At 48.2% G+C, this 22,222-nt stretch overlaps 2 protein-coding genes across 2 annotated transcripts; one reads left to right on the top strand and one right to left on the bottom strand.

The window, feature by feature from the left end:
• The first annotated feature begins 2,168 nt into the window (after window positions 1-2,168).
• On the top strand, window positions 2,169-5,795 carry GUCA1A (guanylate cyclase activator 1A). The gene is made up of 4 exons (XM_027895193.1): window positions 2,169-2,366; window positions 4,488-4,637; window positions 5,180-5,270; window positions 5,638-5,795. The coding sequence occupies exons 1-4, from the start codon at window positions 2,169-2,171 to the stop codon at window positions 5,793-5,795; spliced, it is 597 nt and encodes a 198-aa protein (XP_027750994.1).
• Window positions 5,796-11,600: 5,805 nt separating this feature from the next.
• On the bottom strand, window positions 11,601-17,943 carry GUCA1B (guanylate cyclase activator 1B). Its single transcript, XM_027895175.1, has 4 exons — window positions 17,226-17,943; window positions 15,072-15,221; window positions 13,329-13,443; window positions 11,601-12,719 (listed from the first exon to the last, which is right to left on the bottom strand). The coding sequence occupies exons 1-4, from the start codon at window positions 17,427-17,429 to the stop codon at window positions 12,592-12,594; spliced, it is 597 nt and encodes a 198-aa protein (XP_027750976.1). The 5' UTR covers window positions 17,430-17,943; the 3' UTR covers window positions 11,601-12,591.
• Window positions 17,944-22,222: the final 4,279 nt, after the last annotated feature.

The raw sequence follows: 22,222 nt of genomic DNA, 5'->3' as shown, positions 1-22,222 counted from the left end.
GAAAAATATGCAGCGTGGATTTTGCTCTGAAAACCCGGTCCAACTTGTCCTGTCGTTTATTGGCAGCTGCTCGTGCAGAGGCACTGGGTGTCAGCAGCACAGGGCACTGAGTGAGCGGCCACCCAGCCAAGCTCGTCTGCACCAGCCTGGCCCCAGCACAGGCTGCAAAACCTGGGAAGGTTTCACAGAGTCACAGAATGGTTTGGGCTGGAAGGGAACTTAAAGCTCACCTAGTTCCATTCCCTGACATGTGCAGGGACACCTTCCACTAGACCAGGTGGCTCCAAGCCCTGTCCAGCCTGGTCTTGGACACTTCCAGGGATGGGGCAGCTACAGCTTCTCCGGGCAACCTGTGCCAGGGCCTCCCCACCTTCACAGGGAAGAATTTCTTCCTAATATCTGACATAAATTTCCCCTCTTTCAGTTTGAACCCATTCCTCCTCATCCTGTCACTACAGCTTCCTTGTAGCCCCTTCAGATACTGGAAGGCTGCTCTGCCTCCACACAACCTTCTCTTCTCCAGGCTGAAGAGCCCCCAACCCTCTCAGCCTGAAGCCAGCTTCTCATTTCACCAGCTCCCCTGTCCGAGTCCAAATTCTGCTCCTTCTCTGAAAGGCCATGTTCTTTCACTCGGCTTTCCTAGACCCAGGCAAAGTGGTGTTCTCAGTGACTGGTGAGCCTGTATCCACTTTTGACACACAACATTCCCACTATTAACAAAAACCTCACTACTACAGCCCCTCTCTGTGCTCCAGGGCTATTCCAGCTGTCCCCGTGGTGTTGGGTCAGAGCCCAGGTTCACCTTGCACCCTGGGGGGCCTGGTGGTGAGTCCAGGATTAGCACATCCAATTATCCCAGCCTAATTCCCTTTTCATAACTCTTTCACTCTTGTGTAACGTGGCTTGTTTTAGCAGAGTTATTCCGAATTTGCTTCCGCGCGTACGCAATATTGACCTCTGAAACACGCAAGAGTCGGGCTCTTTCAGTCATTTGATAAGTCTTAGATATAAAAATGTGTCCTATGGGATGAAGCCCCTGTGGGCAGAGACCCAGCAGTCACATCCCTTCGGCTGCTGGTGGAGGAGTTGGCTCATGCTGCATTCCGAGGATGTATTTTATCCCCCTCCATCCTTCTCCGAGTGCTGTGTGTCAGAGTGAAAACAACACCAGGTTTGCTCATATTTACAAGGAGAATTTTTCGTGGTAATTCATCCCAAAAATGAAAATTGGAGCTGCATTTAACTCCACTGCTGTCAGCCAAGTTGTGGTAATGCACCAACCAGGACACACTCCTGGGGTGAGCAGAGTGTGGGGCAATTCTGAGGAGAAAACACCCAACTATCAGGACCAGGGAGGCTGAACACTGGGACTCTGCAGATGGGAGGAGAGGCACCTTCAACTTCCCGGTGCTTGCAATGAAAGCACTTAAAGCTTTACCATTTAAAGCAGTTATGTTTCTATATTTGTCTCAGCACACCAAATTTACCCTCAGAAGCATCTCTTCTAGGAGCTCACGTGGCACTTCCCCCTCCCTGAATTTCAGGCTCTAGAGCCCTGTCTGGAATCCTCTGGCAGACCAAGCTGAAGGGAAACCAAAAAGACAATAAGAGCACAGAGAATTCTGAGTGGTTTTCTCTCTTTCTTCTTAGTCTGATTTTGGTGTAAAATTTATTTTTCATGAGCCCCCCCCAATGATAAATGAAGTGGATTAAGAGATTAGATCATCAAGGAGAAAATTCCACCCTCCTAATCTCCTGCTGGGCCTGTAATCTGCAAGACTTCCCCATTTTACCTCTTTTCTATTTTAACCCTGAACCCTTAATGCCTGGCAGGAGCCCATCACCCCCCCCTCCCCACCAAGCCTCATTGGCTGGGGAGGGATTTGCTGGGTACTTAAATGTCACCCTCTTGTCCAAAGAGGGTTTTGTGCTTTTGAGTTTTCCCAGGAAGACGTGTCTTCTGCACCCCACAGGGAATTGATACAGCCCTTGCACTGGGCAGCTGATTCTTCCTGATACTGTGACCCCTGAAGAGCTGGGAGCATCTGGGCTTCGAAAGCAAGAAGCAGAACTTTGAGAATTTTTTTTCTCACACTTCACAAACCCCCCTTTTTTTTTTATTATTTTTTTTTTTTTGGCTGCAAAGAGGACTAGCACGTGGTGTGGAGATGGGGAACATGGACGGGAAAACCGTGGAGGAGCTGAGCACCACCGAGTGCCACCAGTGGTACAAGAAGTTCATGACGGAGTGTCCTTCTGGCCAGCTCACCCTCTACGAGTTCAAACAGTTTTTTGGCTTGAAAAACCTGAGTCCTTCAGCGAACAAATACGTTGAGCAAATGTTTGAGACGTTCGACTTCAATAAGGTAAATATTGTCCTTCCCACTCGGCTGCGCTGGGATGGGCTGTGCTCTGCTCCCTGCGATCCCCTGTGGTGTGTTTGTGGGGTGTGTGTGATCCAGAAACTGTCCTGAGTATGCACAGCCTGATTTTCTGTGGCCTCGTAAATTGCAAAATCAGTTATGTGAGGTGAAAAGTGGCAGCAAAAAAAAAAAAAACCTCTCCACCTGCTGCCTGTTCTGCGAGGGAACAGACTTCTCCCAGAGCTGATATTTTCCTTTTGGTTTTAAGTGATTAAAACAGTGGGGTTTTATCTGGCAGGCTGTGATCCCTTTAAAATGAGGTGCCCTTTAATCCTTAAGTATCAAATGTTGTGACAGTAAGGAGCAAGGGGTGTGAGAACAAGGGCTGCATTCATGCAGAGACAGCGAGTTCCCGAGCCACGAGCCACAGTTTACAGAACAGATCGGCTCTGTTTTGCATTGCTTTACATTATAAATGGATTAGTTTCATTGATTTTTTTTTTTTTTTTTCCCCCGTGTGCTCTGCCCTCTGTGATAAGGAGCTCAGGTCCTTTGTTCCCTGTGAGGAGGGAGGTTTTGCTGCTCGGGATGTTGCTGTGCTGGACCTCCAGAAACGGGGCAGTCCTGGAGCACCTGCACAAATTTGGGAATGCTGCCAGGAAAGCAGCTGGATGCTGAGTCTCTGAGAGCAAACAACATCCTCCTTTGCTTGCAAATGATTTGCAATTGTGCCTCCTGTGAGATGAGGAGTATATTTTAGGGCAACTCCAAGGTTTTAAAGCCCTTAATCCCATTGATAAAAATGCAAATCAGGCCCCAAATCCTTCAGGTGTTTGCTGGTGCCTTGGCCTTTACCTTTATCGCTGCACCATGTTTCAGTGCATGCCTGAAAAGGGAACTGATGCATGGGAAATCCTGCTGGGCATGGGGCTTAGCAGCTATTTATACTTAATCTGGCTCCTGCAGCAGTGGGATAAAGCAGATGATCTCCTCCTGAACCAGCCCCATGGAGCGGTGGCTTTGTTCATTCACAAAACCCTGACTTATGATCTAATGAACTGTCCGTGGCTGGTAGTACGGAATCATGGAATCATCAGGCTTGGAAAAGACCTCTAAGATTACCAAGTCCAAGCCTTAACCCAGCTCCACCATGTTCACCACTAAACCATATCCCCAGGTGCCACATCCACTCGAGTTTTGAGCGCTGCCAGGGCCGTACGTGCCACGTCCCGTGTGCCACTTTCCTTCCAAGTGCCACGGGAACGCTCTGAGCTGGGCACGAGGCATTTCAGCAACCTTGCAGGAGCTGTGGGCATCGTGGGTAGTGTCTGGAGGCAGGCTGGTGGCCTGTGAGCTCATGCCAGCAGCTTTGCAGTAAGCCACAGCTCTGGGAGTGAGCCCTCCGTGGGTCCAGCTGAAGGTCTCTTAACGCCATGGCAGGAGCTGGAGGTGGGCAAACACCTGGGAGGAAAGTCAAAGATAAAAGTGTTTGTGCTTTTGGCGTGACCAAATGTGAAGCAAATACAGAAATGGCACAGGCACAGAGCAGCATCTAGGCCCAGATGCCACCAACAAGATGGGGTGACTCCTGATGTTATTCCCCTCCGGGATTTTTTCATCCAAGACCCCCTTGCAGCAGAAAAGAGCTGTAGGTGTGTGCAGGCAGGATAAGGTTGTGTGATCCATCAGGACTCATCTGCATAAGCCTGTGCCTCTTTGGCCTCTGAATTACCACTGCTTTGCATAAAGAGATTCCCTGAGCACAGGCTTTGGAGGCTTCCTTAGTCCCCAAGCCAGGAACACCCACCGAGTTCATTCCTTTCCCAGCACATAACAGTCCAAGGTTGGATCTGATGATCTTGGAGGCCTTTTCTAACTTCAGTGATTCTCTAATTCTGTGATGGCTCTGCACAGATTAAGATGGAACCTTGGCTTTAACCACTGGGCATGCAGGGGACCCACACCCCCCTGCCCTCTGCTGTGCTCCCCAAGATCCTGTCTCAAGGTGGAGGCCACCAGTGGGGGCCAGTTCCATCAGGGACCTCCAGAAGTGACCAGGAAAATCACAGACTGCCTGGCTCTCTGCTTTTAATCTCATCTTAGCTTCTAACCTTCTGCTTTCAGGATGGCTACATAGATTTTATGGAATATGTGGCAGCTCTGAGCCTGGTCCTGAAAGGGAAGGTGGACCAGAAGCTGCGGTGGTACTTCAAGCTCTACGATGTGGACGGGAATGGCTGCATTGACCGGGGAGAGTTGCTGAACATCATCAAAGTGAGTGGGCTCAGCTTTTCCATTTCTAGCACAGGTGGTCATTACACGCAGGTAGACAGAAAGGTTGTAAGAGGAACATTCCAACCCAGCTAATTCCGTGGTAAATTAGTAGGCACTGGCCAAACCTGCTGCTTGTCCTCTGCCAGTCCTCCCTGGTGGTCCTGTCTCCAATATCCCACAACCTCCCATGGCACCTACACACTCTGACACACAGCAGCCCCTGGTCTTCTTCTGGTTGTTTAACCCCATCCACTGAAACTTGGACTGAGATAAGCACCCTAATCTAAGGGTTTCCAGAGGTGAACAGCTCCTGGCTTATCCCAGCATGCCCAGAAAATCTTGTAAAGCACTGACTGCCTTTCAAAGTGATTTTAATCTCTGGTTTTCTTAGGCAAGACTTATTGCTTTTGAAACCTAACTGCCTGCAGAATAGTTCAGCCTCTCATGGTGTCTGGTCTCTCTGGCCCCTTGGCCACTTGTGCTGATGGACACACAACCTGCACAACACTCAGTAATTCCTTTGTGTCCTTCATTCCCTCCAGGCTATTCGATCCATCAACCGCTGCAACACCTCGATGTCGGCTGAGGAGTTCACGGACATGGTGTTCGACAAAATTGATATAAACGGAGATGGTGAGGAACCTCCCCAAGCAATTCCCATGCTCCCACCTTCCCCCTTACCTGCAGTTCAGGCTGCCAGAGCAACTGTAGGTCCTGCCATCCCAAAACACCAGAATCTGGGGAGAGCTGGCAGGGGGTGGCTCTCTGTGAAGGTTGAGCTCCCCATCCCCTCTGTGGGCTGCAGCTGGCCCAAGGGGACGCTGCAAACTGCCCCTTGTCCTGCTGGCAGGGCGGGGATCTGCGGTGGGGTTCAGGGTGTACGACACACATATTCAAGACCCCGAATTCAGAGTCTGTACAACTCCCCTGGGGGGGCTGCTGCGACACCCTCAGGGAGGCTGCAGGATCTAACAGGCCCTTTCTGACCGTGCTCCCGCAGGTGAGCTCTCCCTGGAGGAGTTCATGGAGGGCGTGCAGAAGGACGAAATGCTGCTGGACATCCTGACCCGCAGCCTGGACCTGACGCACATCGTCCGGCTGATCCAGAACGACGGGAAGAACCCGCACGAGCTGGAGGAGGCAGCGGCCGCCCCGTAACGCCCTCCCCTTCGCCTCCACCTCTCCCCCCCTTGCGTTATTAACTTCAAATCGTGTCGTGGTTGTGGGAGCTGGTGGACTGTCCCAGTGCCAGTGTGTGGCCAGGACTTGCTCCCCTGGCAGATGGTTCGGGGGAGCTGGGGGCCCTGCCTGGCGCAAGAGGAAAAGCTGCTGCAAGGAGGGGACGTGGACATACGGAAAACACACGCCCCACCCCAGATTTCCACGAGCCCTGAGCTGTGCAGGGGCCTCTGGACGTTGCTGCTGAGCAGAGTGGGGGGACAATGCCACCTCCCCAGGCAGAGGAGCATCACGAGCCTGAGAACACACAGCCCTTCAAAATTTAGGCTGTGGCCAACACTGGCATCTGCAGCCTTGGCAGGGGACAAACCCCAGGGCTGCCCAGCACTTGGCCCCAGAGAGAGGGGGTCCTAGAAAAGCAAAACTAAACCTTCTCCTCCCGTTCATATTTCCAGAGCCAGCAGTCACCATTTCTGGTCATCTGTTCTTTGATTTATTATTAGCAACGATTAGTGATAAGGTAAGGTAAAAACATTTACGAGCTAGAAAAAGGGGAGGGGTGAATGCAGTGGCTTTTCTTTGTTTAAAAGCATTAAAAACATCGAATGGTGCCTTTTTTTAAAAACAACCTGGACTTTAAGGGCATTTTATTCCTTGAAGTATCTGGAAGTAATAAGTACTTCCAGATAAGTAGAACCAGACATAAGTACTGCAAAGGCAGTAACCTGAGAGGGAGAAGCTTTGCACCTCTGTAGGAGTATTCCTGCACATTTTACCACCTGGACAGCAAAATCAAGCTGCCCTATGTGTTACACTCGAGCATCAAGGTGGTCTTCACTCCAAAGCCTGCGTGCATTTTGGAGAGGTGGGTGAGCTGCTAGAGACGGGCGAGCCGCGGCGCCCGCACCACGAGTACCCGAGCCACGGGTACCATCCTCTGTGACGTGGGATCAATCACAGTCCCCCATGGAGTAAAAAAAAACCCCTTCTCAGAGCACCCTGGGCACGGCAGCCTCGTGCCACGAGCAGGGGCTGCTCCCAGGACCCCGCACACGCACAAGGGCGGCTGCGGGAGCGGCGGCCTCGCCCCAGCCCACCCACCCCCCGACCCCAACGCCGAGCCGGGGCTGCGCCTTGGTTGCTGCTTGGGAGAAGCTTCCTCATCTGATGGGAGCAGGTTTCAGGCATGGTGAGGCAATACAGGACACCAGGAAGGGTTTCTTGCCCAGATGAAAGTCTTGTTATTTAGCAGTGGGGGTTCGCGATTCGTAAGCAACTTTCGGACCATTTTTCCTGTCTTGTTCACTGGACAGTGTATTGCCTGGAAGCTTTTGTACTTCCAGTCTTGTAGTGAACTAATAAAGGTGTTTTACAACATTATTTCAGGTTGTGCTTCTTCTTTTTATCAATCAACCCTTCTGTTTCCAGCAGGACAGATTAACTGGCTCATGCAAGTGCAAAACTCTTTGGTTTGACTTTATTAAAGTAGATCTTCTACAAGAACAGGGCAAGCTCTGGGGAGAGATCTGTAAAGTGTAAAGTAGTTCTTGCATCCCCTGGGTGCTGCCTGCTCTTCTGAACCTCATCTGCATCAAGTCAGGCAGCTTCACCTTTACTAAAACCTTTAGTAAAACCTTTAGTAAAACCTTCAGTAAAACTTTTAGTAAAACTACCACCCCCTGGGCAGTCCTACAACTCTTTCCTCCGGAGCTCTGCTTTACCCACCCACATTTCCAGGCGCATCCTGTTTTCCTCCCTTCATGGCAGCCCCACAACTCCCTCCTGGCCTGTTTTTCACCCAAACAGACCAGCAGGTTCAGGCTCTGGGGTTGTTGTCAGGCACAGAAACACACCATGGAAAGGAACCCTTTTGATGGGCCAACCTGTCCACTCACACCGGTGCAAGAGAGAGAAGCTGCAAACTGCTTATTAAAGGTGGGCTGAGCTGTTTACTCAACGTGTGACACTCCTCATTGCAGCAAAAATTAACTCCCCCACAAATGACCAGCACAAAACTTAACAGCGCTTTGGCTTTACAACAGCACCAGGAGGGAGCTGAGCTCAGTGTGGGCTTTCTAAGCCAGTCCCTCCTGTGCTTCCTTCAGCCCCTCCTCTGCACCCAAAAAGCAGCTCTGACAAGCCCAAGGTCTATTTATAAAGACAAAGTTATTCTGAAAAGGCTGTGTCAGAATTGCCAGCAGGCCGAAGACACCTTTCAAACCTCCCTGTCTCTCCTCCAAAGGATGTTTTTTCAGCCTCTAAGAAAGCAAATAAGAAATAATTAAAAACCAAACGTTGTGACTCTCCCTGCCCCAGCTCATGCATAATTAATTTATTTCCAAATAGTGGTGGCTGTTGAGGTGCCACAGGCACATTGCTCACCCTTGTGACGATATCCCTGGTGCTGGGAGGCAGCACAGCCTCCCTGGTGAGTGTGGGGGAGGATTTTTTGGGAGGGATGGGCCTGGGAGGCTGCAGGTCTGACTCCAGCTCCCAGCTCTGCCTCTGCCTTGGGGTGAGCTGGGACCAGCCCCTGGAGCCAGGTTTGTTCAGAAGAGCTGTAGCTGCACTAAAATGGTGGAATTAGAGAACAGTTTGAGTTGGAAGGCACATTTAAAGGACATCTAGCCCAACTCCCCTGCAATGAGGTGGGTACAGAATGATGGAATCATTAGGGTTGGAAAGATCTCCGGGATCACCGAGTCCACCCTGTGCCTGATCCCACCTTGTCCCCCAGCCCAGAGCACTGAGTGCCACGTCCAGTCCTTCCTTGGACACCTCCAGGGATGGGGACTCCACCACCTCCCTGGGCAGCCTCTGCCAGTGCTTGAAAAACACCTCCCACCAGCCCAGGTTGCTCCAAGCCCCATCCAACCTGGCCTTGTACACTCCCAGGGATGGGGCAGCCACAGCTTCCCTGGGCAGCCTGTGCCAGTGAACCCTCAAAGCAAAGAATTCCTTCCTAATATCTCCTTTAAGTCTCTCCTGTGCCAGTTCACAGCCATTCCCCCCCATCCCTGTCTCTGTTTTTTGGGAGCCCTTTGGACACTCTCCAGGTCCCTTCTCCCGCGTCCGGCAGCGCCCCCTGCCGGCTCCATCGGGAATCCCGGGAATCCGCCGGGATGGGCCCGATCCACCCCAAAATCAGAGGGAAAGGGAATGATGAGCTCAAAAGGCAGAAACATCCCCCTTGTGTATCCCCGAGAGGTGGGGCAGGAGACCCAAACGGCAGAGAAATTATATAAAACTCTCTCTCAGATTCCCAAAGGTCTTTTTTCCGCTCCACAGCGCTTATCCCGTTTTCCTGCAGCACCCCCCTGATCCCAGAACACCAGCAGGCTGCCTTAAACACAGGATATTTAAGGGTGATGCGTTTGAGACACTTTCTAAAGTTCTGAGGGGCTTTTTCCTTTGAAGAAAAGGAAGAACAGAAAGAAGAGAAAGGAGAGGAGAAGAAAGGATAGTAGGGAAAGGGAAGGAAAGAAGAGAAAGACAGAAAGAGAAAAAACAAAGAAAAGAAACAAAAGAAAGAAATTAAAATTTTAAAGAATCTTCCCATACTGGTAGAGCTGCACAGAGGTGCTTTGGGAATGACCTGGACACAAAGCTTCCCTCTGGGTACCCGCTGAGCCCCACTGCCCAGGGATGAACCTCCCCTCTCTGAACATCATTTCACAGACCCAGAGCCTGCCTAAGCACAGAGCTGGGAGTAATGATCCTCTTTTCCTCTCAGCCTTTTATTTCTGCTGCTCAGTGCTTTCTCCAGGAATGCATCTTCCAGAGTATTTTAGGATGTGATGCCTCCTTGGCCCCTGATCCCTCTTCCCTTAAGCAACAGCCAACTTTCTAACCTGATTATTCCACCTTGAATCCTGCCCAGCTCCAGGGGCATCAAACACGGGAGCAGATGGTAGCCCAGAAAAATCACATGGCATTTGCCTTTTCCAAGCCATCCTATTTCCAAATTTAGCCCAGAAAGAAATCCGATCAGCCAAATCCAATTCTAGCTGGGCTGTAAGTCTGGAAAACGGATTATGCAGAATGCCTGACATCAACAGCTTGCTGCAAACAGTTGAGTTGAGTTTGGGAAGAGATCAGAGGGTTTATACCTATTGATTTAAAAATAGGACCAAGGCTAAAGCAGCCTGTGATTCCCTGACAAAAGATTACACAACTAGTAAGAGGAACAGTTTTCCACTGGGCTGTGCCAGCACTGACATAGCTATATCCAGCAGTTCCATCCCAGATCTGCCCAGGCCAGAGGAGGTGGAAACATCCAGCTCCTGAACCCAAAATTCCTTGGGGTTCCTGCTTCAGCCCTGGCAGGGTCAAAGTAGGGGCATCTGCAGCGCTGTCAGCTCACTTTATTTTAAGCACCTATTTCAAATTCCATTGGGAAATGTGATTTTTTTTACTCATATTGTTATGCTTTTTGCTGTCATCACATGAAAGTTAAACAGAAGAGACTCATTCCCTATTCTGCCTTATCTCTGTCTTACCCAGCTCTTACACCAACACCTCCCCTAAATTCAATATATCAGTCTCACAGGCTACAGTTTCACTCAGATGCTCAGGTGCTTACACAGGTCTTCCCTTTTATGCTTAGCAAAAAAAAAAAAAAAAAAAAGAAATACTGCAAAACAAAGGGCTTTAATAAATATTTCTTTATTCAAGTCGTGTGTTTACAAAATTTCTACCAACAGCTGTACAAGTGCTCCGTGCTGGATGCCCTCTGCACCCCCAGGAGAGGGGTGCTGGCATGAGACCACCCAACAGCCCCTGCAGTGCCTGGGGCCGAGCAGAATTAGAGAATTTAAAGCATTTAAATAAACCAGCGACATGCAACTGCAGTAACTAAACTAAGCCACTTCAAAACGGTGCAAGGAGCGGAGTTTGTTACGTTGGTTGAGATGCTGAAATTCAAGGAATTAGAGATTTGTATCCTCTCATGAAAACGTTTCTCCGCAAGTTGAATGTTTTCATGCCAATGTTTCACAAAAGTGAATGTTTTCACGGGGGGGGGGGGGCTTTCAAGTCAGAAGAAAGATTTTCCTGTCAGATCTTTTTGGCTGATAAACTATTGACTTGAAAGAGCAGCACAAACCAGGATTCTAATCAGCTCTGATAAGTAAGCACAGCACAGACTAGTGTGTATTTACAGAGAACTCTTAGAAAGGCTATTTTGAAGTGGAAATCTATATGATTTGAACTCTAGCACTGATTATGTCTTATCCTGAACACTTCCTCCTGTTCCTGAATTTAACCACTGGCTAAACTGACGTGACCACAAACCAGCCAACTAATCAACTAATGACAGATAGTACACTCCTAATTAAAGGCCACAAAAAAGGGATTGTAAATAGTTTCATTGGTATGACCTGGTCCACTGACCTCAGGGGAAAACTAAAATAAAACAGGCAAACTCCTGTTATTTTTCCTGGTTACATTTCTCTTGTAAATGAGCCGGTAAAGCCAATCAAGGTGACCCAAAATATTGATTCAACCAACCCAAATTCTTTTTCCACATGGATATATGTGGAAATACGGGTTGGAACAGCAGAGCTCAGCCTGCAACGTGTGCAAATTTTGTAACTGTGGCTAAGTTAAGTCCAGTGTAAAACCACTGTACTGCTACATAACTCAGATTTTTGTCACTTTTTCTCTTCTTTTCAAGGCCAGGCTGGACAAGGCTTGGAGAAACCTGATCTAATGAGTGGCATCCCTGCCCTGGGCAGGGGGTAGGAACTGGGTGAGTTTTAAGGTCCCTTCCAACCCAAACCATCCTGTGATTCGTGATTAGGTGGTCCTGCCAATAAAGCAGCACAAATCCTCTCATTGCAGAGACGCTGCCAAGCAAAACTCTGCTCCTTCTTTATCTCTGCTCCCACAGAAAACTTTCCCCAGTGCAGTGAAAGCCCTGGAGCTCCTGGAGCTCACCCACCCCTCCATGGAACAGGGGCTGTTCCAGAGGGATGATTCCCTAAGAACCAAGGGCTCAAAGGGAGCCCAGTCACCTCTGTGCCCTTCTGTCCTCTAAATGGGGCCCTGAAGAGGAACAATTCCTGTGCTGCTCAGTGTTTGGAACAGCATTTATCCAGCCCCTCAGAGACCCTCTGAGCAGGCAGAAGGAGCACACCCTGGTCCACAGGAGGGAGGGGAAGGAGTTACTGCTCTCCCTCTCCAGCCCATGCACTGTTTTCCTCAGCTCTGTGTGTTGGCTTGGCTACTGCTCTAGCCCAACTCCCATTTTTGACAGCAGTAATCTGTTGGTCTTCAGTAATTTGACATTTTAGGCTACAAAATACCCACCCAGACATCCTGGACATCTCACACCTGCCAGAACCCCTCTGCTGGTGCCACAGGTGGTTTGTTGTGCTGTATCTCTGAGTGATGCAAACACCAGGACCGCTGCCTGGATTTCTTACCTCCCGATCCCGTCTGTCACCAGACTGAAAAAAAACCCCTGCTCAGGATCTGCTGCAGGAAGCCACAAAAGAAATACCAAAAAAAAGTTTGTTCCTTGGGGTGTAACCAAAAACCAGAGCTGGTAAACACAGTACTGTGTACACAGGAAGACTTATTCATGGGCCAAAAATAGTCTCTGGGTACCAGCAGCACGTGGGTTTTAGGTCGAGATACGGCTTCTTAAACCATCCCAAGTTTTCATCATCTGGATGCTGAGATTGGATTACAAGGGAAAGTCCCTACCACCCTAGAGGAGGAGTCACACTTGGAGTCAGCATCACTCTTTCAGCTGAATCAAAGCTGAATTTTCTCAAAGGGAAGCACTCTTCCTCCTCTGCTCACTGATCCATCCCCCGGGGTTCACATCCATTTGCAACATCTTCATCACCCACTTGTCTTTCCTGGCTCCATCAATGAACTCCTCAAGAGACAACTGCCCTGTGGATGAGATGAGGAGGACACAAGATTGCAGAGTCAAAAGGGGAGAGATAAGAGAAGGCAGGAAGCAAATGCCATCTGTGTCTCAGATAATATGCTAATCAGACAAGAGTTTGCTTCATTCCCCCACCTAGTTCAGGCCAGGGCTCTGAAAGACAAACCACAGGCTGTGGCCAGTGCATTCACCTGCCCCATCAGAACAAGAGACAGGAAATGTCTCAGCAGCTCCCCCAGGCTCCTCCAGGGCTGCAAGTCTGATCCTGCAAGCCCCTGTTGGGAACCACTGTCTTTATTCAGGCTGTTTGTGCTGGGACCAGGACCTGTCCTCTGGCTCCTGGGGGCTTTCAGAGGATGAGATCTGTGTGGCATCACAGTCCAGAAAGAACAGTGATTCCTCTGTGTTTTATGTTAAAATAACAATAACAATCATTTCACCCTCCTCCACCAAGTTACTTTCGATTCTATCAAACACACCAGAACCAAACCCAGGGAGTCTGTTATAACACAATAGTGCCAAGGGGTTTCTGGAGAGCCACAATCAAAGCCAGCCTGCCCAGCACAGGTAATTCTCATTAGACATGAATGCAATCTGTGCCACTGATCACTTACCATCCCCATTCTCATCCACTAACTCAAATATCCTGTCCACAACCTCCTCTGGGGTGAGCAATGGGGTCCTGTCCTCAATGTTCGACCAACACGCCCTCTTCAGCTTGTAGATGGACTGAAAAGACGGTCACAAATTAAGAAAAGAACTGGAAAGTGAAAAGCAGTGAGCTCCATTATCATCCCCAACACTGTAAAGGTCTTTTCCAAAGGCCGTGGGTTTGACCTTTCTGGAAGGATCTGCCACTCAGCAGCCTCAGATCTGGAATGAAACCCCTGACCTTCTGCCTGCACAGGCTGCGGATTTACCTCATCTGCTCTTTGAAACTGCTGCCCTCCCATTTTCCTCACACATATTGGTCAGGCCTCAGGGTTCCTTTGCAAAGAGCAAAGTGAGAGTTTCACAGATGGGAAAGTCACCTGACCTGACTGGGATTTTTTCGCTCACATCCAAAGCCAGGCATAGCTGGACTCACCCAGCCCTCTCTCCCCAGGAACTTGTGCCCAAACTGCAAGATCAAGCCTGCATTAGCACAGAGTTTGACCCAACAGCTTCTGTTCCCCTTTGCCACGGGAAGGGGTCAGGTTTTTATCTACTCCTCCCTCCCTTGACAGCCACCTGTTCACTGTTACCTTTACTCCTTAGGCTGAAGGGTTTTGTCTCAAATCACCCCAGAGGGGGGATTAGCAGTGGCCTAACACAGTTCTGGGCAGTTCTTAGCTGACCTCAAGACTAAAAATGGGATGTGGCCCAGACAGGCTGACCCCGTTCCCCCACACCTGGGGCTGCAGGTGACAACCTGCTCACGCTTCCCAGGCAAAATCTGCTTTCCCCACGTTCAGTTCCTGATGTGTCCTCGATACTGCGTTTCCCCTGAGATCTTAGAATGTGGGGGAACCACTGGCTGAGCCTCCCATGTCCTGCTGTGCAAGGGGAGCAGCACCTGAGGTGCTCCAGCACAAGCACCAAGGTAGTCCCATCAAGTAAGGGCACAGGTCCCCTGTGTCTGACTGTCTGCTGAGCCCCAGAGGATGGTTCAGCTTGGAAAAGACCACCCAGTCCAACTGTTAACCCAGCACTGCTGTGTTCACCACTAAACCATGTCCCCGAGTGCCACATCTACATGGCTTTTAAATCCCTCCAGGGGGGGTGACTCCACCACTGGAGAACCCTTTCAGTGAATAAATTCTCTCTAATAACCAAATCTAAACCTCCCCTGATGCAGCTTGGGGTGAGTTCCTCCTGTTCTGTCATTTGTTGCTTGGGAGAAGAGAAGGTGCCTCTTCTCACACCTTCACACAGTCACCAATCAAATCTAAGTGCAGAACTGCAGAAACCCAGAAAGGAACGATTAAAAATGGATTTCTGTGCTAATTTGTGCCACTCAGTGTGTTCTCACCAGCTACTCAGGGCAGGAAACAGCTCCTATAAAGGGGAATGGTGTGAAACCCTCTCCCAGCTGGCCAGTGAGATGAATCTTGGTGTAAAGGGGTTGAAAGGGAAGGCAGAGCAGAGATCCAGGATCTCTGGATAGAGCAGCAAGGGCCAGGTTGCCCACAGTGGGTATAACAGACCCCTCAGACACCCCACCAGGCTCCACTGAGCACAGAACCCCTTCCCCAAAGGTCAGGCATTTTCACTTGATCACCATCCTTGAAACCTGGTTCTCACAAGCCCCATACACATCATTACATTGCCAAAGAACAGGCATTGCTTAAATAAGTGATGAAGCAATGCCCACTTACCTCAACGATTTCCAGCAGCTCAGGTTTATCTATGCAGCCATTCCCATCCTTGTCATACACTTTGAACGTCCACCTCAGCTTGTGTTCCAGTTTTCCTCGTAAAACAAGATTCAAGGCAGCGACATATTCCAGGAAATCAATGGTGTTATCCTGCAGAAACAGAAAAGCAGCAGCTGGGTGACACCTAACTGGGGACAGTTGATAGAAAACTGCTTTAAAAGCTCTAAAAAACCTGGATAGAAGTTGCCAGAAAGGTATTCCATGGGACAGCTGTTTATTTGGCACTTTAAAGAAGGTCTGTGCCAGCTCAGCACCCTCAGTAAGCACAGCCATGCCCCTCTGGGGAGTCTGGCAGTGGGGATTCTGCAATTCTCCTGCAGTGCAACAAGGGGGGAAGGGACACCTGTCAGACTCCAGAAATGAGAGATTTAAATGCCCCACAAATTTACCTGAAGGAGAGGGAGGCAGATCATGGAATCACAGAATGGTTTGGGTTGGAAGGGACCTTAAAATTCATCTCATTCCACTCCCTGCCATGGGCAGGGACACCTCCCACTAGCCCAGGTTGCTCCAACACCCAACCATTACCCCTGTCCCCCATCCTTCTGTCTGGTTTTCTCTGGATTGAGCAGGAAGAATCTGACAATGGAAATGTCACCAATCTGAAGAAGGCAGCAAGAAACACCCCCAATAAAGGATTTACACCAGGATGTTCATCCTCCTAAAAACTTCACCCTGAAGGGATTCAGGGCACTCAAAAATATGGTCCTCATAAAGATCAACACCCTCCCCAGGGCTCAGCCAGGGCCCCTTTGGCACCTCCCAACCCTCCCCACCCTCAGCAAACCCTTGGGAGATTTTGGGCTGTGTGACCCCATCTGCCCACAGGCACCAAAGTGCTCCATAACCCCTGGGAGCAACAGCTGCTTGTGCTGCCCAGGGAGCACGAAAAGACAATTGAGAATTTGTTTCCATCTTCTTATTGTATTACCAATAATCCTTTAGGTGGTTAGGGCTTGCTCAACTGATTATATTCCAGCAAACTCCCTGCCTAAATTTAGTGTTCTTTATCTATCAGCATCCCCTAAAGATAGGCTTTTGGTCTCGTTAGGAAAGCTCCTAAAAACTAGGATTGGGACTTCATCTTTTAGGCACATTGTTTGCTCTGCACAACTTTCATAACTAAATCTGGGACATGAACCTTTCTTTTCTTGTTTTTGAGGAATGTGGGTTTTTCCAGCTTCAGATTCTGAGACAAATCTGACCTGCCCACGTATTCCATGAGGGTTTTTTTATCCTTTCTCACAAACTGACTTTTGTTGCCACCTCACTGTGATTTTTCCCCACTTATTTCAAAGGGAGCTTAAGGGAAATCAGTTTATCAGAGATGACTGACTTGTCTCCCCTTCTCCTGTATTGATATGTGGCAACAAACAACCCCCCACACCTGGAACAGGATCAAAAGATTCAGGAAAGAAGAACTGAACCACTTGGCAAGCATTGCTTACCCATGTCTAGATGAGAAAAGCAACTCTGTTACATTATTTTAAGTACTTAAAATATCCCAGGCCAGCATTAGGCTGCCTTTGGCAGCAGAGCCTGGGTATGTGTGAACTGTGACTAAACCAGAAAGCCCACTTTTTGCAGGTGCCTGATGACAAATACAGCAAAGGGAATCAAAACCAGAATGTCAGAATTGTTCAGCATTCCTTTGCTTTTGGAAGGCAAAGCTAAAATCAATATTTTGTTATATACCACCTGTTCATACTGTATATATAAATACACTTACTCCAACATACAGCAAACCTGAGAAGGACTTTCCTCCACTGTAATTCCCCCTTTATCACAACAGAGACATCATTTTTCCACGTAGCAACCTTGGCTACATGACGATCTTTCAACAACACCCTCTCAAAGTGGGACTGCCTAAAATTCAACCTTTTAATCCAGCCTCAGTCCCTTAAGGGGACATTCTGATCTTCCTTTGGGTAGAGATTTAGGAGAAGATAAGCTCACCCCAGCCCTGTGCAGCCCGTGCTCCTCCTCAAGCCTTGGTGTCATGAAGGGTGAGCACCGCGCTGAAACACCTCCAAAGCACAGGAAAGGACACGCAAACCGTGACACAAATAACTGCAAAAACTCCTCACCACTTACCCCGTTCTTGTCAAAAGCTCTGAACATGTTTTCAACGTACTCAGCTGCCTCCTGGTTATTCTGGACCCCGAAGAACCTCTTGAACTCGTGCATGAAGAGGGTCCCACTGGGGCACTCAACCACAAACTTCTTGTACCACTCCTGCAATTCTGCCACGTCGATCTCTCCTTGCTCCCCTTCAGCGTTGGCAAACTGCTGTCCCATTTTTGCAGGTTAAAAAAAACACAAAACCCAGAAGGTAAAGAGGGAAAACCTTCTCAAATTCCTTTTGCTTGTAATATCCTTTAGTTGCTGTTTCCTTGCTCTTTTTCTTCTGGCTGTCTTGTGCCTTTATTTGATGTTAATACTGTGGTTACTTGACCTCCTTTTCCGGTGTTTTATTTTCTTCTTCCCCTGCTCTTCTCTCCTGAGTTCTCTCTGCCCCAGTTCCTTGTGCACACTGGGTGATCCCAGAGTTGCTGCTCTGCACTAGAGCACTCTGGTCTCAGGCAGGTATAAAAGTAACTAAGATCATTAGGAGATTCCCTCCTATGAGCCCCAGAGACCTTCAGATGTTCTGAGCTGTGCCCTATTTAGAAACAAACTCCAGAGGGTCAGAGTCTTTCCATGCATTAATGCCTTCATGCCACAGAATTGGAGAGCTGAGGGTCCCTTGACACACAGTGCACAGCCCCACTCGCTGTGCTGGAGATTTTCAAGGGGGGGAAAAAAAAAAGATTTTAAAGGAAGTAGCTTTAGTTTTTTCAATGCTGGCTTGAGAAGGGGGTGGCTCAACTGCTTTAGTGAGATGGGGCATAAGAACAAACAACAGTTAGAGAGAGGAAATCCTGAAAAAGACTAACACTTCCATGAAAAAAAACCCTGCTAAGGCATGAAGTTAATTGAATGCCTACTACAGGCTGTGCTCTCTACAAAATAGTTGAGAGAAACACACTTTTTCCTCTTATTTTCACAACTCAGTCTTAGAACTTCAAGTTAAAAGTAGCAGGAACAGTTTATTTCCCTGTTTTTAAAAGAGTTCTCCCTTATCCCCTTGCCCTCTTCAGTGCCTTCATCCATGGAAACGCTCCAGTTCCCCCTTCCCACTGAACTTTGCTTATTGCTTTTATTGCAGATACACCCTGACCTCTGCCTGCTCAGCAACAGCCACAGCTCAAACCCTCCTCTCTCTTCACACAACCCACTCCTCCTTCCTTTTCTTGCAGGAGCCACCAGCTTTTACCCCCATCAGACTGATGGTTCTGAGTCCAACCATTATCTGTGTCAGCTGGAAAGAATGACCTGTAGCTATAAATGTGTCCGAGCCAGCCTGTTATCTTTATTAAGAGGATTGGAGCAGCATTAATAGGAAACAATGGACTCTCTTATTCTAATGCTGAGGCCCTGGAGGATTTAAGCTGCTCACTTTTTTTGGATCTTTGTTTTTTGGGTGGTTTTTTTTGGGTTTTTTTTGTTTTTTTTTTTTGCTTGGCTTTGTAAGGAGAGTCTCTCACAAGGAAGAATACTGGCTAAGAACCAGGCTAAAATTTGATATTGCAGAACAGCAGAGCCATTCATGCTGCACTGTAGGAACAGGCTTTGCTCTGAGTCCACTCACATCTCTGAGTAACCCATCAGTGATATTCCATGTGTATTCCATCAGGGATATGCCTGCAAATCCACAGTGCAGTATAACTTTACTCTTTTACATGTAGAGCACAACTTCAAACTTTTACATTTTTACATTTAAGTGAACCCATGCCTTGAGAGGTTTCACTGAAGAGAAAAGCAAGAAGAGGATATAAGACAGCTGAGCAGAAGCATCCCATGCAAGGGAAGGGCCAGAGAAGTTGCCAGAAAGATTATCCTATTTTAATTAAAATATTTTTATTAATAATTCAGAGTACTCGTGTTTTCTATCCTCGTGCCTAGAGGAATTCAACACATTTAATGAACTCAGTCCTTCCTTTTGTAAATGTTTCAGCCAAACTTCAGGCCCCGACTCAGGTTTCTTTTCCACAGCAGAGCAGCTTGAGGAAAAATCAGGAAAAATAATAGTAAATCCATCCCCCAGTGTTTCCCTCTTAACTAGACCCACTGGAAACAAGCCTGTGGCAGCCACGGTGGTGTTGATAAATTATTTTATGCAATTTTTTCAGTCATCCCACGGGTAGCATCTGGTGAGGACATGGGTTCTCCCAGGGTCACAAACAGCTCCCAGGCCACAGAGGTGCTGCCAGGACAGGGCTGGGGAGGACTCATCTCTTTTCCTGCACACCTGGGGGAGTTTTGGATGCGCCCGTGGGGAGCCTCCCACCATTTCATGCTGCTCTCCTGCCTGCTGGAATGTGAGCGCTCAGAGCACACGACAAGACTCCACATGCCCGGGACGTTTTGCCTCGGCTCTCTCTCTCTCTCTCTCATTGCATAATTTTGTTTTGCCTCGTGGGAACTCGGTGATCTGTTCCCAGGAGAGAAAATGGTTCCTCTTTTGTTTTGATGACTGCAGCCTTCCCCGGGCGAGGAACAAAAAAAAAGGGTTGCAGGAGGCCCAGGGTTGCAAAGCCTGACTGCTGTTCCTGTAGGTATCATGACATATAATAGTGTTGATAAAAGCAGTGATGCTGATTTGGCACTGAAATAAAGCAAATCCTATAGCTGCTGGTATGGGAATTCATCTGCACATCCTCTGGTGATGTGTGCTCTGCAGAGTGCACTGGAAGGGTCTCTCAGCCAGCACGACGTGTCGCTTTGTGAGGGACAGTTCATCAGCTGAGTTATTTCTTAATTGGATTCGAAGCAAATGAGGCAGGTAGAGGTAAATATAAGCAGAGAGAAGTAAAAATAAAAATAATTCTGTCTAGAAAACGCTACACTGAAGAGTTTGGTGCTTTCTTGGCTGCCTGAAGGAATAGGATCAATGCTCTGTGCGTTATGCCAGAATCAACACTTTGGATGATTACTTACAAACAGGTAACATCTGATTACATGGCCTGCCTAATGAGTTATCCCAAGATTATTACCCATACAGGTCCAAAGCTGTGGAGTTTCCCAGCCAAGAGCATGGAAAAAAAGACAGCTTATTTCCCGTCAGCTCAGTACCGAACATGCTGCCACACGCTTCAGCAGAGGCTGGGAGAAACTCAAGAGGGGAAAAAAAAAACCACCAAGCCCTGCAGAGGGCTGGGAAGACTCATTTGTTTGGCATCTGCTGCTGCTTGGGAGGCTGGAACAAAGGCAGCAGGGTGCTGGCAGGAATGAGGGGACCAACTTCAGGCAAACTGGAGGCAAAATGAGACCTTCTTCCCAAGCTGGAGGAGTCCTCCCCTGGTTGTTTTGCCACGTTGCTCCATTATTTTAAATCCCCCAGCCCTGACCTGCCCCAAGACCCCTCCTGTGGGTTGAGCACCTCAACTGCCCTTCTGATGGGCCCAGAAAGAGCAAAACTGTGCCCGGGGCAGCTCCCACCACTCCTCACAGCCAGCCAGGGAGTGCAGGACAGGGAGCAGCATCACTGCCGGTGTCATTCCCAAAGCTCCCCGAGCATCCAACCACAAACAAAGCAAACCTGAAGCATCCTTAGATGTGCCCGTTGTCTCCAGGCAGGAGGGAGGCGTGGACAGCAGGAATGCAGGGAGGATGAATGGCAGCTTTTGTGCTGAGCCATCTGAGGAGAGATCAAAAGATCCTTCCTAGTTTGGCTGGGAGTTCAGCCCAGCACCTCCCTGAGTCTCTTCCCAGTTGCTCCCAAGATTGTCTGTCCCCTTGCACGGTTTTATACAGCAGAATGTGGATGTAATATATGTATTATTGCATTACAGGTGTAATGCAATGCCCCTTGGTTTACATATTAAAGTGAAGTACAACCAACCAAACCCATCTCACCCCCCATTTTCTGTGTCACCCAACACACTGACCTTGGAGTGTCACCTTCTGTCTCCTGTTTATTGGCAGAAGGGTTGGATTATGTGCTGTCAAACTCCTGCTAACCTTGTCCCTGAGTGGCACTCCGTGCCCAGTGAATGAAGCCTGAGATATTTACCTTGCACTTGGCATCTCACAAGGCAAACTTTCCAAGAAAAACGTCTAATTGCTTTCTCTGGGTGTGAGGATTTCCAAAATCTCGCAGAGTTCCAAGCCCTTGGCTCGGGACTGAGCTGTGGAGGTAAGTCAGCCTTTCCAAAGGCAGGACTCTATTTAGTGATCATGATGATCATGGGAAGGAGAAGGGAAATTCCCACTTTTTTTTTTTTTTATTTTCTGGTTCATTGAAACTGAATGGTAAAGTCTTGTGTGATCCTTGAAACTAAGATTCACCACTGAGTCACAGCCCTCCACCTACGAGGAAAATAAATCAGGTGTGAGGCTGGAGGGGCAAGAGACTTCGGAGGGACCGGGGGAGATGCTGCTGAGCCCCTTCCCAGGGGTAGGTGTGATCCCAGAGTGGGGATGGAGGTGGGAAAGAGGGATGTTTTTATGCTTTCCAGAAAAAAACCAAAACCTCCCCAAAAACCCTAACAGGAATGTTTTGTTTCCTTTCCAAGATATTCCATTTAAAAGGGGAAAAAAAAAAATCCCATTTAAAAGGTAATTTTCATTCCTAAATATGCAATTTACGAGGGGAAAATATACCTCAATAGGAAATTTTATATTCTAAATATTTAATTTGAAATGAAAAAATATATCCCCTTTAGAAGGAAATTTTCTTTCCTAAACATTGAATTTGAAAGGAAAAAAAATTATCCCATTTAAAAAGAAATTTTCTTTCCTAGATATTCAAATTAAAAGGAAAAAAAATACATCTATATCCCATTTCAAAGGAAATTTTACTTCCTAAATATTCCATTTAAAAAGAAAGAAATATTTCCCATCTAAAAAGAAATTTTATTTCCTAGATATTCAGTTTAAAAGGAAAATATATATATATATGTATATCCCCTTTAAAAGGAAATGTTACTTCCTAGATATTCCATTTAAAAGGAGGGGGCAGAGGGAAGTTTTAAAAGGAAATTTTAATT

This window comes from Empidonax traillii, unplaced genomic scaffold (assembly GCF_003031625.1).
Source record: "Empidonax traillii isolate 1590-97213 ecotype Southwest subspecies unplaced genomic scaffold, ASM303162v1 scaffold451:size1465578, whole genome shotgun sequence".
Taxonomy (NCBI): Eukaryota; Metazoa; Chordata; class Aves; order Passeriformes; family Tyrannidae; genus Empidonax; species Empidonax traillii.
Note: the sequence above shows the minus strand (reverse complement) of the source record. Positions and strands in the feature narration are given on the sequence as shown.